Source organism: Lutjanus erythropterus, chromosome 7, assembly GCF_056507025.1.
Source record: "Lutjanus erythropterus isolate fLutEry1 chromosome 7, fLutEry1.hap2, whole genome shotgun sequence".
NCBI classification, from domain to species: domain Eukaryota; kingdom Metazoa; phylum Chordata; class Actinopteri; order Lutjaniformes; family Lutjanidae; genus Lutjanus; species Lutjanus erythropterus.
This window is the reverse complement of record NC_139323.1, coordinates 13,329,807-13,348,255: the sequence shown is the minus strand read 5'-3', so window position 1 is coordinate 13,348,255 and position 18,449 is coordinate 13,329,807. Positions and strand designations below refer to the sequence as shown.

General features: G+C 40.7%; 1 protein-coding gene across 6 annotated transcripts in view; it reads right to left on the bottom strand.

Annotated features, from left to right (window-relative positions):
- Nucleotides 1-18,449, bottom strand: part of fryl (furry homolog, like) — a 70,830-nt gene that overhangs the window by 2,537 nt on the left and 49,844 nt on the right. For 4 of the 6 annotated variants that reach the window (XM_084722796.1, XM_084722798.1, XM_084722800.1 and 1 more), the window contains 10 exons: nt 17,104-17,304; nt 15,398-15,589; nt 11,816-12,228; nt 8,889-9,096; nt 8,590-8,739; nt 7,453-7,551; nt 5,870-5,938; nt 3,621-3,638; nt 2,004-2,114; nt 695-888 (listed from right to left, as the gene is read on the bottom strand). In XM_084722796.1, the coding sequence (XP_084578922.1) occupies nt 695-888; nt 2,004-2,114; nt 3,621-3,638; nt 5,870-5,938; nt 7,453-7,551; nt 8,590-8,739; nt 8,889-9,096; nt 11,816-12,228; nt 15,398-15,589; nt 17,104-17,304 (1,655 nt within the window). The remainder of the gene's footprint in view (nt 1-694; nt 889-2,003; nt 2,115-3,620; nt 3,639-5,869; nt 5,939-7,452; nt 7,552-8,589; nt 8,740-8,888; nt 9,097-11,815; nt 12,229-15,397; nt 15,590-17,103; nt 17,305-18,449) is intronic. The other 2 variants (XM_084722797.1, XM_084722801.1) reach the window with 1 other exon arrangement.

The following is an 18,449-nucleotide window of genomic DNA, read 5'->3' as shown; positions in this document are numbered from 1 at the left end:
TCAGATTCTAGCAATAGATGATTAATATTATTACAGGCAAATTTATATTTTTCACACAAATTAAAGTATTCAGACAGATGTATTTAACTGTTATTGTAATTTTTCCTTCCTAATAATTTTGAATATAATAATAATAATGAAATATGTATTTACTCAGAAAAGTATGCTTACATTTTCATATTGGATATTTACTTTTATTGCAAAGTTTACCTTAACTTTAATTAAATGGTGGCACTGAAAAAGTTTTATATTTAGCTGATACATGTAGACAGTATGTCAACAGACCATCAGACTTGGTGACTGAAATGGATAGTAGGGTTTTGCCTTCAGTTAGCCAGTAGCATTAGTTACACTTGGTACAGAAGGTGACTGACAGCAGCTGATGATGATGAAGTTACCTGGTGACATCAAAAAGATGCCAGCACTTCAGTGACAGCAGTGCTCATGTTCTCAACTCTGCGAGGCAGTGTGATGGGAACTTATCATGGCACTGCATTTTACTGTTGCAGCTCATGGTTACTGTCATATTAAAAATCCCCACATATTCAAATTGTAATGATATGAATGACCTGAACCATGATTACTCCTCCCTTATTAGATTTTTTTTTTAAATCAGTTGATTTAATTGGTTTGCCATATCACAAAAGATTGATTTGAGTCTGTGCTGTGAAATGATATGTCATGTTCACCTTACCTAAAGACTTTGACCTGTGTGATGGCAGAGCTGAAGTCTCTGGCTCTCAAATTTTCAATCAGAGAGTGGATGGCCGTCTCTGTGTTGGCCTGGGCAGTATCTGACATACACACATCCTCCTGACCATCATTTCCTGTTTCGGCCTCCTTCAGACAGCTTTCCAGGATAGTGAGCTCTTCTGACATGTTGGTCACCTTAGAAAAAGAAAACATGAAACCGTTAACATCATACCACTTCATATCACAGCATTCATGTGCAAAATCTACTGGGGATGTCAGCAGCACAAACCTCTTGACTGATTATAAACTGGAAAAGCTGACCCCATCACTCAGCACAATAGGAGAAATTATTTAATTTCATTACTTTGATCTAATCAAAGCTCCACCAAGATGCAACACAGAGAGGGATCGACTGCAGTCTGCATTCAGCTATGACTGCTTTAACTCCTCTGTGGTTAAAAGACCCAATGCCTGTTGAGTTTTACAACAGAATCTACTGATAATTAATGCTTAATATGATTTAAATTTAAAACAAAACTACTTTAAATTGATAGTTTGTATTATTTTAGGTATTACCTTCAATAGATGGCAGCAGGAGTACCGCTAAAGGAATCTAAGCAATTTATTGCAGCTTAACTAAAACTCAAAGTTTGAGGTAGTGGAAGACCAGCAACTTCTGTTCTGTGAAGTAAAATTACTACCTTTGCAGAACGATTCTGACTGAGAAAGAAAGAGCAACATTTGGCTTATAACACTGCATTTTCCTGTCTGAAAAAGCTATCTGAGGGCAAGGTAAAACGCTGAAAATATTCTAAATATAATATTGGTTTTGTTAGATGGGCCATTTTTATGTGGCTAAAATACATTTTGCTGTGGAACCTGTCCACAGCAGTTCGGCATTTAGCTTCAAGACTCCTCTATGCTTCTCCAAACATTGGGCGTGCCGATTGCCATCTACTGTAGGTAATACTCTGACTATGGACAAATACGTCATACAACCAACTTGGAATACTTTGGACTTTGCCTTTAGACATATGACAAACAGCTATACAAAAAGAGACATTGAGATATCAATCTTTAGGAAACAGTGCTCCCACAGGATGATGTAATAATGAAATTTGTCTGTTCTTGATTCTCTGACAAAAGAAATGGAAAACATGCAAGCTGCCACTGTCAGTGACTTTCTAAGGCAAACAAACTCAAGCTGGATCTAAAATGCATTTCAGACGTGTTTTATGATCATGTCAGAAACATAAGCAACAAATTCATTCAAGCAGTCCGCAATGAATCCAGTGTGGTGTTGGTCTCACCTCTGCCTCTCTCTTGATGGTGTCCACCCTGCTGATGAGCTTACAGTAGGCCTGGAAGAGCAGCAGCAGCTGAAAGTGCAACTTATAGAGCCTGCGACATAACTCCAGCTCCTACAGAGACAGAAACATACTCAGAGTCACGTGCTGGCTTAATGATCTACAGCCTGCACTGAAATTAACTCTGATGGATCATATGATTAGACAGATGGGGATCCTGGGTTAGAGACGTGGGAGTAGATGAAAGGGTTAACATGGCCGCTAGAGCAAAGTGTCATCCGGTGTGGGCCAGAGGTGAGTCTACCACTAGTAAAATTAGTCATGAGATCTCAATTAGAAAACTATCCATCACCGCCTCCTGTGACGCTCTCTATGGGTCACTGTGAGCAGTACGGCCTACTTGATGAACAACCCAGAGAAGTGGGTAATTACAGATGAGTTAAAGGCACAGTTCAGATTATTTCGAGTGGGGTTGTATGGGGTACTTATCCACAGTCAGTATATCACCTACAGAAGATGCCTGTTGACACTCCCCGGTTTGGAGAGGCAGAGAGGAGAACCAGAACGGCAGCTAAGCCAATAAGCTAATATTAGACAACCCTCTCCGACTGGGAAAAAGCTGTTACACAAGCCAAAAAACGCTCTCTCCAAACCAACCAGACTCCATAGGGAAAATCAATAATTTTACACAGGATGTGCTGGACTACAACTGCCTCATCTGTTAGTTAATATATGTGTTAGTGAGTGACTTGGGTTTTAAAAGCCTAGTTTGGATTCAGTGAAGTCACACAAAACACAAACAAACAAACAGAGGTGGCAGCAGACCAGCAACTCAAACATTGCAAGGTAAAATGACTGATTTTGCCTGTTGGGTTTGGTTGGAGCGATAGCAATATTTAGCTTATATAATGACAGCTCCCATCAAAAAAGCAGTCGAATGGAAGACTAAATTGTGAAAATATTCTAAATATGGCATACACTTAAAAACCGACGCTGATTTTTTTGTAAGTGGCTAGAACAACTTTTGTTGCTGACCCCATGCACAGCAATTCATTGCTTAGCTTCAGTGCTGGTACTATCGCTAAATCCCTCATACAATCCCACTTCAAATAATCCAAACTATCCTTTAGACACACCCTAATCCAGGAAAACACGGAGGGAGAAAAAAAAGGTAATTTGAACAGATATGAGATGGAATAATACACATGCAATATGAAAGTAATCTTATCCTGAAAAACATATAATCTCTACCAACACAGGCACCCCCTCTGAAATCATCAGTAACTCTACACTGAATACACTCCCTTAACTTCAGCTATCTGCAGACAGGATCAGTGTGCAGTACAAAGCAGTTAAACATTGATTATCCAGGCTGCAACAGAATAAAAAAAGCATATATTGCAATACAGGATAAATAATGATCAGGTGGATGGGAGATGTCAAGCTGGGTTACATGGCCGACCAAGGCAGAGAGAGATACAGAGGTGGGTGGGGGTGGTGGCAGAGCACAGTCTGTGGTTGTCAGCAGCGCAGGTATGTACAGAGAGAGATGAGATGATCAGTGTTTTTGTCCAGATGTCATGATTATTATTGAGAGGCTATAATATGAGAACCACTTACTGCTAGATTTTCCATTTGCTAAGCAAGAAGGTGAGCAGGTCACACAAAAAAAAAACAAAAAACAAAACAGAAGGAGAGAAAGACCAAGAATTAGTGAGCTTTAACATGGTAGCGGCGACACAGTGACCTGACGGGCAAGGAGCAGTAGTTTATCATCTTCATCTCAGTGCCGAAAACACAAACGAGCTCACTTCAGGAGGAACAGAAACCTTTATTCTGAGAGGTTGAATAACAGCATGTGAGATGAGGGAGAGAAAAGATATGGTAGAGGCTACAGCAGGAGGAAGGAGAGAGTAGAGAGAGTAATAAAAGACCTCCAAATGTGTTGCCCTTGCGACTGAAACCAGCACATCAGTTTTAAGCTTTGACAGCATTTGTGTGGGTGGAAAACAGAGGGAAGCTGTGAGCAAGACGTCCACAGATCTGTGCAAGAAGCTCAAGCTAAGTCAAAATGTCAACAATTCTAGGATGTGGAGACTCCATGCAACTTAAACATACTACAAGGAGTTTTTAACTAGTTATGAAACAACCTCACTTCAACACTGATGCTTTTAAATGACCTACATAAGCAAACAAGACCATCAGCAAGAAGACTGGTTAATTCTGTATAGGTCTTAATACCTGTCATTGGGTTGGACTCTCCTTGAAATCAAATGAAACAAGCCTGTGTTTACATTTTCTCAGGGAAAGTTACACCGACAAGTACGTCAGTCAATTAAAAGCAGCAGGAGAGGGATCTTCTTTAGGTAATTTCAATTTTGACATAATATCTTGTGGTTATAATGGTGGGATTACTACTGCTTTTGCCCACCAGGGCCTTCAAAATCAACACAATATGCAACTTCTTTGTAATAGCTTTAAAAGTGAATATATAACTATACTGTATAGAATCCAGATATACCTGATATATAAATTTTAAGATAATAAAAAAAATCCTAAGAAAAAAATCATACAAGATTGTTCTTTAAAGTTGAACTGTAGTCAAACTTTGACATTCCATTTGGAGTAAAAAAAATAATGTAATTGTTTATTAATTTTTAAATTTACACTTAAAAGGTTTTTGGAAAATATCAAATTCTCCTTTTCCTCTCAGTGACTGGAGGTGAGTCAGTGTCTGTTTGATTTACAACAGCTGACAGTCTGTGTCCCAGCAGGGGACTGAGAGACAAAGTAAACAACGGTTAGTTAGTGGTACTGAAGAGTCAGAACCACAGCAGCATCTAACTGAACCAAACTGACATTTGCAGGTATGTTTTTTAGCCATATAGTCTGTAAAATGAAGTTAGACGTACACTTTTATTTGGTGTATGTTTGTTCAATTTCTTGTTAAGGTGTGGGACAAGATGTGTGTTCATGTCTGTGTGTTCGATAAGAAGGAGACTTTCGCAGAAAAGCTAATGTGGGTTGCTGTTCAAAGTCTGTGGCTCTTGTGTTGTGTAGCTGCTGTCTGACTCAGTGTGACCATCTGTTCTGCTTGGTAGAACGCTGACATTACTGCTTTATGCAAAAATATTTTTCTAAAGGACCAATGTGTAGGCTTCAGAGGGATTTATTGGCAGATTATAGCAGAAACTGGATAAAATATTCCATAAGTATATTTTCATTTGTGTATGATTACCTGAAAATAAGACTTGTTTTCATTACCTTAGAATTAGATTTTTTTATCTATAGAGGGTGTGGGTCCTCTTCCACAGAGGCTGCCATATTGCACTACTATGCTTTTACAGTAGCCCAGAACGGACAAACCAAACACTGGCTCTAAATGGGGCCTTTTGTATCTTTTGCAACCACCAGACACACTTGGGAGGGGAGCGTGAAGGTAGGCGCAAGATCACTGCTAGATGCCACTAAATCCCACACGCTGGTCCATTAAAATGAAACAATTCGATTAGCTGTATAAAAACAATCTTACCATCTCCATAGATGGAAACCCAACGGTATTCTGACAATAAATAGGGGGTGTAATCATGAAACCAAGAGCTAAAATAGAAATTTCTCCCTCATGGTTTCAGATTAATTTATCAAAGGAGAACACAGGACACATGATTTACAGAGCAGAAACAGTAAGTATGCTGTAACAGACAAAAAAACATGCAGAGTTGGACCTTAGACCTCGCTAGTTACAAAATTCATCCATTCATCATTCAATCTTTATTTTCCTACTGGAATCCTAAAAGTCATATTGAGCAACATAAATTGCAAATACAATTCCCAGCCTTCAAATGTCAAAGTAAAGTGTTCATTCATACCTGTGCATGAGTATTGGGTCGTTGGCTGCTGTCTTTGTCCCCAAATGTTTTCCTGCAGTTCTCCAGCCACTACAGAGTTGGGAGAACAAAAGTGGGTAACAGACAAGACATGAGAACAAAAAAACAGGATTAGGAGAGGGAGTGGACGATTGGTAACAAAGGCAATAACGTGCTTTGTTTTTTCTCCCTTGGACGGCTGCATCTACATTTGTGTGCGTATATACAGTAATAAAGGTTGGTCAGGGAGGAGATTTAATAAGTGTGTTGTACTTAGCGAATTAAAGAAGGCCTGTTCCAGAGCACGGGATAGTATCTAGCCCTCTAGGGACCATTGCCGTCTCATTCAATTAGCGCCCCTGCATCCCAGAACCTTCTGCAATCTCATCTCATCCCCTCCCCCCTTCGTTCCTCCTCCCACTCCCTCACAGTTTCTGCTGCCTGGCCTTCTATAACTGATTTAGGAGTGCAGCGGGTTATTTTTATCCCCTCAGCAGGGGATGTCACTAGTGATGCAGGCACTAACGGCAGCTAAATCTACTCATATCCAACACTGATTCAATGTGTGCTCTGCTGATGAGACAGACCAGGGCTTATCTTGTACAGCATCAGCTATCTGTCTCCATGTCCTCTTGGTCTTCCATGGGGCAATGGCATAAGCATAGAGGGCAATTGACACATGCTTCCTAAACCAATCTCTCTTGAGATGAGAGGCCATTATGAGACAGTTCCTTGGAGTCATACACACACAGATATCCTGACACAGCAACTTAAACTGCAGTTATGGCAATCTTAAGACTCACGGATGATGTGAGGCAACATGTCCTGAGGCAATAAGGTTCAAAGAGAATGGGAATGTAGATATTGTGAGTAAGGAACATACTATAAAGCCTTTTTTACACTGGCCAAAACCCCTCTAACATCTGGCTTTTCTCGTCAATGGGAAAGGGTACAAATGGCATTCATGCCTGGGTCAAATAACTCTCTGGTAGTCATGGGTATTTTTCAGCTCCAGCTCTGATACGGAGTGATGGAAGCGTCACACCTGGGTGGACATGCTAATTTTGAATAAAGGGTCGTCACTTCTGTCAGTAACTTTGGCGACTCTTTTGCTCCTTCTTCATACACATACTGCTTGGATTGACTCAGTTTGACAAGCAGTTCACACCTGCTTGTAGGTGCAACTGATAAATGCTCATCTTTAGTCGACCGTCTGAATTATATTTCCCATAAATTCCTCAAGATAATCTCCACAAGTCCCCTGTTGTTTTGTCAAAACGCTTTAATTATTATGTAAAAGCTTTTATTATGAGGCAGCAAAACCAGGAAATGTTGGATTTTCATCAGCAGTAACCTAATGGAGATTTAGTTAGAAGCTACAAAAGTACTGAAAGCTTAACGCAGACACTTTAACAATGTTTTTCTATCTGCTCTCCTACACACAACAGTTGAGTCCCAGCTTTCCGGACAGAAAAAAGGAAAGGCAAACTGGTCTATTGTTCACGGAAAAGTGTCAATCACCTATTTTTGGTGGATTTAGCTGTGGGGGGGTTTTGTGTATAAAAACAGTATATATTGTGACTTACAAGTTCTGCTGCCTCTCTCTTGGCGTTGTAGGTGTCCAGGTGTTCCTGCAACTCCAGCACACTAAACTTCAGAGTCTCCAACAGTCCACAAGAGACCAGCTACAACAGCAAGACAGGACACCACATACATTAACCCACAACACCAGCCAGTACATACACTGTACATGACACAAAAATATCTACAGCCGGACAAACATACACATTAAGGAATATGCATAACATGCAGCACTATTTTTCCAAAAATTATAGGTATATGTTACTGCAACCACCTTACTCTATTTTAGCTACATCAGCAAAATAATTGCAGACTAGTGATATATTGACACCAAAAACTCAACATATGTCAATACCATGATAATAAAATCCACAACAGGATATTTATCGCAATATCAAAATACAACACTTGAACTTAGATGGCTTCGCTTCACTTCACTTAGATGAAATCTGAAGTGTATTGCCTTTTGGTATAAAATTATTTTTTCCCCTCTAACTGCTCCTGCTTTCCCTCTTTGAAGCTACTACAAGGAACTTTCATAATTAGTTCATTTTGGAGGCTCTTGTGGACCAAAGTGGTATAGTTCCCAACATAATAAACACAAAATATAACATCAAAATATTAAGTTATCTAAATAAAAATTGTGTGTTTTCCATTTTAACTGGCTAATGTACTACTCACTCACACACACTGCATGGGAAAGTGTAAACACGAGCTCATTTCATCTGATTTCATGGATAATCCAACCCGGTGGTAGCCATTATGAATATCTACAGAGAAATAGCCAATCTCCTCAGTTACAGCCTTGTTTGCTTATGTAGGTCATATAGAGACATCAGTATTAAATTGAGATTGGTTCATAACCTGTTAAAAAATTCCTTGCAGTAGCTTTAATAATAAAATGTATCCAACTATGACCTGAGCATTAATTGCGTTTGAATTAAGAATGTCCAATTGCAAAACAAAAACAATGCAGCAGTCAGTTTTTACAAAATAAACTAAAAATAACAAAATAAAATAATTAACCATATAATATCACAGTAAATATTGTCACAGTCCCGCACAATATTGAGAGATTTTTTTTGTGATATTCAACATATTGATATGACCCTCTTGCAGATGAGCATGCAGAACAGCCTCACCGTCTCTGCATCCAGCAGCACAGTGGGGCACTGTGAGCGAGACGTCATGACCTCCAAGGAGCTGAGGAACTGATTACCCATTCGCTGGAGCCTTTCCCCAAGAAAGCGAACAGACGAATGTGTAATGCAGCCAAATTTCCTCTGAATGCTCTGTATTAAACAAGGACAAGGAATTAAAAGAGGACAGAAATATTCTTGATCAGAAGGCTCACTGGTAAACAACATTTGTAAATGCAGCGCTGCCAACCAAAAGTTGGCAGGTTGACTGTTCCTAAATAAAGCATTTAGAAGTCACTTACCTGAAAGAGTCGGGAGAACACGTGGAATGTGTTAACAGCAGAGGAACCATCTGTGTCTGACAACATCTGGTTGACATGGAAACGCCAAGCATCTTCCTCATTGTCATAGGCAACAGGCTGGAATGCTGCCAGGATAGCAGAGAGGAAGGGCGAAGGGGGCGGAGAGGCCTGAATCTCTGGGAAGCAGTCTGCGTCACCTTCATCTTGACTGAAACACACACGGGGGCCAATAAGCTACGATCCGACATGTTCTACACTCCCCTCAGTCTGAACTGAAGGACAAATTGTAAACACACACACATGCTCATCCTCACTCGCTGCATGTAAACAAGCACACATCGCTGTATCTCTGCCTCCCTCACTGCAGTATATTCTAATCTGCTGCAGTGTTCAAGCATAATAACAACATATGAGCTGTTAGCATTTTAGCATCATGCAAACATCTCTCACTCTCCCCCTCAAACACACAGATACTCACAGGCCTGTAGGACCAAACAGCCTGAAGAAGCAGACAGAATATAAGTATCTAAAGCCTGCGCTGCCAAGCGCTGCAGCGGACACAGTCTCTGTCCTCATCCTCACCCCAACTACCGCTTCTCTTTTCTCTTTCTCTCACTCTCTCCCCTTCTCTGCAGCTCGGCTGTGCTGCAACTGCTAACAGCACTAGCGCACTGCACTCCCATCCCACACAGGACTGCAGAGAGCTCTGTATGAGCTGGGTACACACACACACACACACACACTCACACTTCTGCCAAACAGAGCCAGCTCCTATCCTCATAGAGGTAGAACATTGCAGAGTTGTTTTTATCTGGCTCTCTCCCACTCACATAAATCCTCCTCCACAGAAAAACACTAAACTGGTTAGTGACCTGATGTTTTCAGACAATCACTAAGAGTACACCCCACTCACACACTTGCCTATCAATCATGCGTGACTTAGCTAAGTGAAAGACCTTGAGTGAAGTGATGTATGCTAGTAAGAAGATAAGCGACTGTGTGTATGTGTGCATGTTTGCTCAGCACTGCCTCTTCATATTGCCCCAGTGTAGTTTTAAAACCCCGACTTTACAGCCGTCCTCCAGCCAGAATTGGCCCACCTTGAAGAGGGAATGTTTAGATGTGGATTGGAGCCAGGCTGCTCTGGCCCTCACTCATCATTCCAACCCACATGGGACCAATGCCAGGGAAAAAAACAAAACAAAATCACTTTTCATACCATCTCAGAAGTCTTTATCTCACAGAAGCCTCACCTAGCCACATACTGTGATACATGTACATTCATAAGAAGTCATAGTTGAACTATAGTTTTGGACTTTTTATAAAAATAAAAACACTAAAAATGATCATGTAAAAGCTTGTAGTTTCAATTAAAAATCAATCAGTGTAAACTGTACTGCATCGAGGAAGTGTAGGGATTGCTTTCTGAAAGGGATAGTTTTGAGGTTGGGTTGTATGAGGTACTTATCCATAGTTAGCATTATTATGTACAGTAGATGGTGGTTGGCACATCCCCAGTTTGGTGAAGCTGCAGGAGTGCCTGCATGTACTGTACTCCTGTGGACCCGGGCAGCAGCCAAACATATTAAGACACCTAAAAAATGGTCCTAGAAATTAATATATCAATATATCAGACAGCCTTTTCCAGCAAGAAACCACCATCATGTAATTACAATATTATATACTTATTGTTATTGTGTGATATCATTGTTTTAAAGATTCACAGATTTGATATATAATGGACGGGAAATGCTTTTTGTTGTAATAAAACAAAAGAATAAAAAATATCAAATGCCTCCATAGTGCTCGTCTGGTGTAATCCAAGCCTCTTAAAGGCCATGTCAAGTTTACTAAAAAACAAAAAATGTAATTTACACCATGAATTTAGCATGAATCTTCACTGTAGATCCTTAGCTTGGAAACACGTTTACCTGTACATGCACACCTACTGAACTGAGTGTGTGGTGTGACAGTGTGCAAACAACATGCAGGGATTTAAGGAGACTTGGATTATGCCAGACAAGCAGTATGGAAACATTTTGGGGTTTTTTTCAGTTCTTTTTTACATTTAAAAACTTTTTCCATTTCCATTGTTTGGGAGATCACTGCTTTCCTGTGAAACTCCAGCAGTGTTTTGTAGACTAACAAAACCCTCAATCGGCATGACGGTGAGTAGATAATGGCTGAATTTTCATCTTTGGGTGAACCGTCCCTTTAAACTTGTACTGATTTTTAGGTGACCAGTCCCAGTCCCAATCAGGGTTTTTCAAAGTCAACATGTGATCAATGTGAAGAACTTGCTGAGCTAAATCTACAGATTTTGTTGTGTCTCATCTTCATACTAAGTTACTGGACAACACTTGACTAATTAAATATGTGGCTTTTGCTATTTGATGTAGCAGCACTGCTTGTTAACCTTGAAACTTAATAAGCCTGAGATTATATTTCATAAAAATAATAAATAATAAATGTACATTAACTGTACATTTTCTGGTTATGAGATCTTTATGAGATCTTTCTGAATGAAGGTGCATATGTCTTGCTTTGTTTGTCTGCAGGTTCAAAGCATATGCATGTAAAACTGTTTCTGTTATCCCAGCAGTATTAAAGTGTGTTAAAACAGAGATCAGGCTTAATGAGTCACAATTATAAGATGTTCTTCACAGATCACTGCTGGGGCAGGCAATCATTCTCTGTAAAGGCCCAAACACACTGAAAGTGATAAATGACACATCTCATTTGGTGCTCCAAAGCTGGAGGTCAGAATAGGCGCATCAAGGCAGTTTGACACACATCATCATGCCTTTGGTGCATGTTCAGCCACTTAAAACAAAAGGTGTACTTTAAAATGCACGAGGCACATGGATTCAAAGTGTTTGGGCCTTAAAACTTTGTGGTGTGGTCTTGATCCAAAATAGTCCACTTACCTGGACATGCCAGAGAAATCAGCCCCCTCCTCCTCACAGCGCTCATCAAGCTCCTTCAGGGCCTGCGTCACATCTTCATCCCACACAGAGCCACAGGTGCTGTCCGGGTATGGGTCTGGATCTGGCTTTGTCTCTGGTGGCAGGGACAGCGACAGAGGCAGGACCGTTTGGGGTTCCTCCTCACAGAGGGACCCCGGTGGTGTGTCTATGGCTGGCGGTGGAGGGGGGGCTGGATCCAGGTCTTCCTGAGGGTCCTGGGTCTCATGTGGTTCCTGAGTATCCTGAGGGTCCTGCGAGTCTGGGAGGTCGCACAGCTCCTGTGGGTCAGAGGGCAGCGGGGGGGCGCTGCAAAACCCCGTGTCCTCACTCACACTGCTGCTGAGCTCGTCTGCTGCCGTCATGCTTACAGCATCCTGTAACACGAGCCAGAGGGGGGCGCTCAGGTGCAGTTTGGCTGATTACAGAACATAAAAACATACTGTACATTAAAATTATCTTATTTTTTAATATTAGATTGACTGTTTGTCATGGCAACAGTGGCCCTTAAAGTTTTCTAAAAGTTTTCTGAAGTGGGGTTGTATGAGGTACTTATTCATAGTCAGTGTATTGCCTACACAAGAGAGAAGAAGCCAAATATCACTCTTACTCTTTCAACCACACTCCTTACTGGTCAGCTGCTGCCTTGACCTGTTAGTGTATTTGTGTGACTGGTGTATCTGAATTATCCTTTGAAAACATCAAAGTCACACAATAACACAAACCAAGACTTTGAGGTGTGTTATACCAGCAGCGTCCATGTTCTGCAAGGTAAAATGACTGAAAATTTCTGACAATGGGACCTTGTAGGTGTGGACAGAGCGATGATTGGGTTATTTAACAGCTATTTCCTACCAGAAAAGGCTGTCTGGCAGCAAGGTAAAGCAGTGAAAATATTCTAAATATAGCATGACTGACACTGATCTTTTTAGACAGGCCCTGTTTTAGGTGGCTAAAACACATTTTGATGTCCATAGTCGTACATTGCTTAGCTTCCTATACCAGCAATCCTGCCTCTACAAACTGGAGGCATAATACACTGACTGTGGATGAATACCTCATACACAAACCCACTTCAAATAACCCATAGTATCCATTTAACATCAAGTTGAGAACACAAATCAAGTGCTCAACATCTATTATAGGTTGAATTAAGACTGATATAGCCTATCTGTAAGAACATATATTAGCTTCAATTGTACAAGAGGGACTTATGTCAGCGCTTTGTACGACATTCACTTCCTTGGAGGTTTCCCTTTATGTCACTCTATAGGCTTACATCCCTCATGAAAAAAAGAAAAGAATCAATAAACAGAAGCCAATATCAATATATCACTGAAACGCCATTAAAAACCCAACCTCGTTGCTAATAAAATAGCAGCATCGTTGTGAACTGACGGGGAGTGAGAGCCAACAGGACAGCAGATGAATGAGACGTACTGGACATACTCTGATGTACGTTCATCAGTATGGACTGATTTATGACCTGTTCTTTACACATAAATGATGGACTGTGTTGGTGACATCACAAATTCACCAAACAGCAGTAATCAACACACTCTAAGTGTGGCTACACTTTCACGATCCACAACTGAATAAATTTAGATTTGATTACATTAGCACAAAACCAGCTACAGTCAATCAGTCTCAGACAAAGGAAACACCAGATACATACCATATGTAAAGTAACCATGTTGATGTAAAGTACATGCACTGAGGAGGTATATGCTGTTTAAATGGCACAGAGAATGACTTCTAATTAAAACCATTTGTTGTTTTTTTTTTGCCTTTTTTTTTAATTTAAAAGTCTAATGCACTGGGAAGGCTGAGTGTGGCAGGCAGCCAGTACATCACAGAGACAGCAGCTATATTACAGAAAGCTTTTAGAAGTGGTCGTGGCCATCCTGGAGGGAATGAGTAAGAGTATTGATGGTTTTATCTAGGGCTCATTACACTAAGAGCTGGGGCTGTGATGGGGGAGATGTCCTTGGGATGATATTGAGACCACTGGCTAGATCGAGTTCCTCGAAAGTTACATTCAGTTCTGCGTAGAAAACACCGTCACTCAGGGGCAGGAACACCTACTGACAATAAATATGTATGAGCTTTGACTATTCCTATATTCCTACATGTGAATGGAAAAGATTGGGCTATTTGACTGTAATTCTGCAAAATTCCCACAGTGTTTGCAAATGCAAGTCAGGACAACATAACATACTGAGCGTTGTTAGTATAAGTAATAAATGTCAGTAGCAATAGACAGCAAAGCTTTTCATCACAAGAAGGCTACAGCATGTTAATATGGTAGCAAAAAAAGGGAGTTTTATTGGCTTAAGCGCCAATGGTTTTCACTTAAAGGAATAGTTTGGATTATTTGAAGAGGGCTTGTATTTATCGATAGGCAGTGCATAACTTACCGCAGATGGTGGTCAGCATGCCCCAGTCTGGACAAGCAGTAGGTGTACCAGTGTGGAAGCTTAACAATGTACTGCTGTGTCTTTCCTGACTGGAAACGGGCGTTTTATAAGCCTAACATTGCTCTCTTCTAAGCCACCAGACTCCATTGACAAAAACAATAATTTTACATCACAAACACAGGAGTTGCTGATCTTCCACTGCCTTGATCGGTTATTTAATTTGTGTTCATGTGTGACTTTGATGATTTTGATGAAAATTACTTTTTCCAAATTAGTCTGGATGACTGAGAGAGCTATATTCGACTCATATAACACTGGTTTTCTGTCAGAAAAGGCTGTCTGACGGCAAGGTTAAGTAGTGAAAATACTCTAAATATATCCTACTTTGTTTTTGTTTCTTTAGGTGGACCTTTTTTAAATGGCTGATTTATGTTGTACTGTTGATTCTGTTTGCAGCAGTACATTCTTCAGCTTCCGTGCTGGTTCTCCTCTCCACTTCTCCAAACTGAGGGCATGTTGACTGCCACTTACTGTAGGGAATACACTGACTATCAATAAGAACCTCATTCAACCTCACTTCAAAAAATCCAAACTATCCCCATAGCTGCTTTTTCAAGGTTAACACACCACTTGTAATGGACTTATACTCACACATGCTTCTGCCGAAGATAAAGGAGCTGGTGTCCATTTCACAAGTTTTTAATGGAGGTTTTAGTTGGAATGGTCAGTTGCTGTGTTATGGGAGATGAGCAGTAACAGCTAACCTGAGGTGAGCTTTTGTTTTCATCTCTCCCCAAATCACACATGGAAGCAAGCCCCACCACATAGATATCAAACATTAGAAAAGGAGCAAGTGCGAGCCTTCAGCACCACACCCAGAGCAAGGCAACAAAGCAAGCACTGGTAAAGGAAGTCAGAACCAGCAAAAGTAGCACATAATGCCTTCACGCGACAGGTTACAGAATCAACACTTTTACCCCATCCAAGACTCCCTGAAAGTAGCTGATCTTTCGTCTCAGTGACAGACAAGACAAGAGGCAGAGCAAAGCAGCAGATAGAACAGAAAGAAAAAGGCAAGCTAGAAAGCACCCGAGCACCACAGTTTATTGTTGCTCCTGATTGATCGCACCTCAGGCAGCTGGCTGCTGGTGCTGTCTGAGTGGACCATTCCCAAAGTGGGGCTATCCAGTCGAGGGAGGGAGGGCACAGAGGGAAGGACAGTCGCCTCTTCAGTCAGGGCACTGCTGGATGATTCTTGAGACTGCTGCAACGAGTCCACATGGTTGGATGCAGTGTCATCGGTAGCAGAGTCACTGTTAAGCTGGAGAAGAAACACATACAGAACGGTTAAGCTTCTATGTTGAGACACAACACAAACACAATACAGACTGTCACTACGTCAACACAGAGACTCAACAATTCCTACTTTAGGAGGCCTTCTGAAGGTTGTTGATGTGTCATTTATTTCAAAGTTATGTTAAAATGGAATTTAAAGCATTCTGCTGCCAAATAGGCAATAGGCTGCCAAATCACTAAACCTTGTAAGGGATAGTTCGTATTATCCGAAGATTATTTCAATAGTCAGTGCATTATCTGCAGTAGATGTGAGTTGGTATGCCACCCAGTTTGGAGAAGCATTAATACATCCTTGGTGCTGGTAGGCCTCTCTGCTTCTCCAAACTGGGGGACAAGCTGACCACAATCTACTGTAGGTAATACACTGACTATTCATATAGCCCAACTTCAAATAATCTGAACTATCCCTTTAATGCACTGACGCATGTTGCTACACTTCAGCAAACTGTTTCTTCAGAGTCACTTTGTTGATTATATGCTTGTTATCTTGCAGAGCTACTGCAATACTGAATTCATTTTTTTATCCTATGGGTCTTTACACTACCTGCTGCGTCAAAGGGGTTTAAACAGAAATGATTTCTGTTTCTTATTATTTGCACTTGAGCAATAAAATGACAATTATACATGTTTCTGTATCAAGCAGAGCATGTTTAGTCATTTTAGTCTTCCATTCAGCTAACATCAGCACTTTACAACTGCCTCAGGCAAAAAGTAAGATCATGCCAACATCAATAATATTAATTATATATTACACTAAACTCATTCAAAATTCTGTTTAAGCACACACATAAATGCTGCATGCTAGTGTTCTAACGGTACAGAATAATACTGGATGACTACAGACAGTTTTGGGGCAAATATCTTCCGGAGGCAAAAGCTCATTCTCTCACCGTGCACTACCAAGATCAAGAAGAGCAGAAGAAGAGAGAAAGAAAACATCCCCATTAGACTGAGGTAAAGCATTTATATTAATGGCAGCTTTGAATAAGATCTGGCTTGCGAAGCAAAACAAAGCAAATAGAAGTTAGAGTGAAGCAGCCTGTTAAAAAATGCCAAGGTACATGCTGTTATTCAGAATTTTAACACTTATTTTATACTTGATCACATTAGAGAATCTTATTCAAACATAAATAAAAAACTTATCTTCTCTTCTTGTTAAAACTATCAATTAGATAATGTGAGTTGACCCAATTTATTTGAATTTTCCTAAACTGTACTTACCAGAAAAATAAAAACAATTATGTGAAGGGGCAATAGCATTAATCTAGCAGTCAGAGGTAGAGGGGCTGGGCTGAGGTTTGAAGGGGGAATCTACCACCAGCGAAGAAGCAAGCATCTAGCCCCTGTCCACACTGGCAACTGCAGATCCAGCTCAGTACGCAAACACACACACGCACACCATGCCAGCAGGGGCTGTGTGAGGAGCATGGTGGGGTGGTTCGGGGGGTTGAGGGGGACCCTGATTAGAGTGAGACTTACAAGGCCAGAGCGGGTGAGAATCTGGCTAGCGCTCAGTACCTCCTCCTCAGACGATTCGTCCGTGTCCTCGTGGTTTGTGAGGTTGAGGCTTGGCGTGCTGCCCGTGTACTGGCACTCCTGCAAAGACGGTGTGTCCCCTTTGTCCATGCTCTCCAGGGAGCGGCGACGCACCCCCCAGTTGAAGTTGTCCATGCTCTCCCCCTGCAGGACAACCAAGACAACAGCAGTGAGACACACAGTAGAAATGTTTGGGGAAGATTTTACAATGAGGAAACAGAGCGTAAAAACAAATACAAAATGTCAATGTCCAACAACTTAGAAATAATAATTATAATAACAAAATAATAACAACAACAACAACAACAATAATAATGATAATGTATGACTGCACGAATGGGTGATTTTCTCATTTTGAGATGATGAATGATGCAATGGTCTAAAACTACTAAAGTAAAGGGTTAACAACCACAGTAGCCACAATGTGAAATCAAAAAGCACTACAGGACTTTATCTGGCAACAACACAGAGAGACAGCAGGACACTGCAGACAACGGTATCTCTAAAAAGCGCTCTGGTCCACAGACTTACCTGCAACTCCTTGTGGCAGGAGAAGAGAAGGAATAAGTGTGTTAGTAGACTTAAGACAGTTATGAAACAGAAATGTTCCTACAACAGCAGGCAGGACAAATAAGACGCAAACTGGACAAACAAGACATTGTTATGAATCTAGAACAACACAACTAAATACAGTATGGTACAAAGGCAGTGTTGACCAAAAAAAGACCAAGTGCAAGTGTGAGAAAGTGAAAATTCTGTGCAGCTGTACTTGCATCAGGGCACAGGTCACATTAAGCAAATATTTTCTGTGATTGATGACATTTTTAAGTAGTGACAGAAAATCTGAAGGCCATCTGTCATTTTGACAAATTAAAATACTGAGGGCAATCTACCGTAACAATTGGTCGTGTTGGTTGCAGCAAGGGAGAGATCCCCTTAAGCCATATAAATTATAGAAAAAACATTTAGCCAAATGATCACACTCACTAGAGAGACATCATATATTCCAAGTAAAGTTTTTTAAAAATCCACATAGGGACAGAGAAGATTAAACTAACGATTTACATATCTAGAGATTTGGAGAGAAAGGCTGAGAGTGAAGCTGCCTGCCCCACACACAACACCTGACTGCCTGGGCACAGCACAAGAGGACACAGAAAAAGAGAGAGCGCTTTTGGTAGAGGAGTCCTGGACTGATTACTCTGACTGAACAATATAATTGAAGATATTTTTCACTTTTTCCCTGATGGTCTAAATAAGATGCTAAATTTGCCATTAGTTGCTTTTCA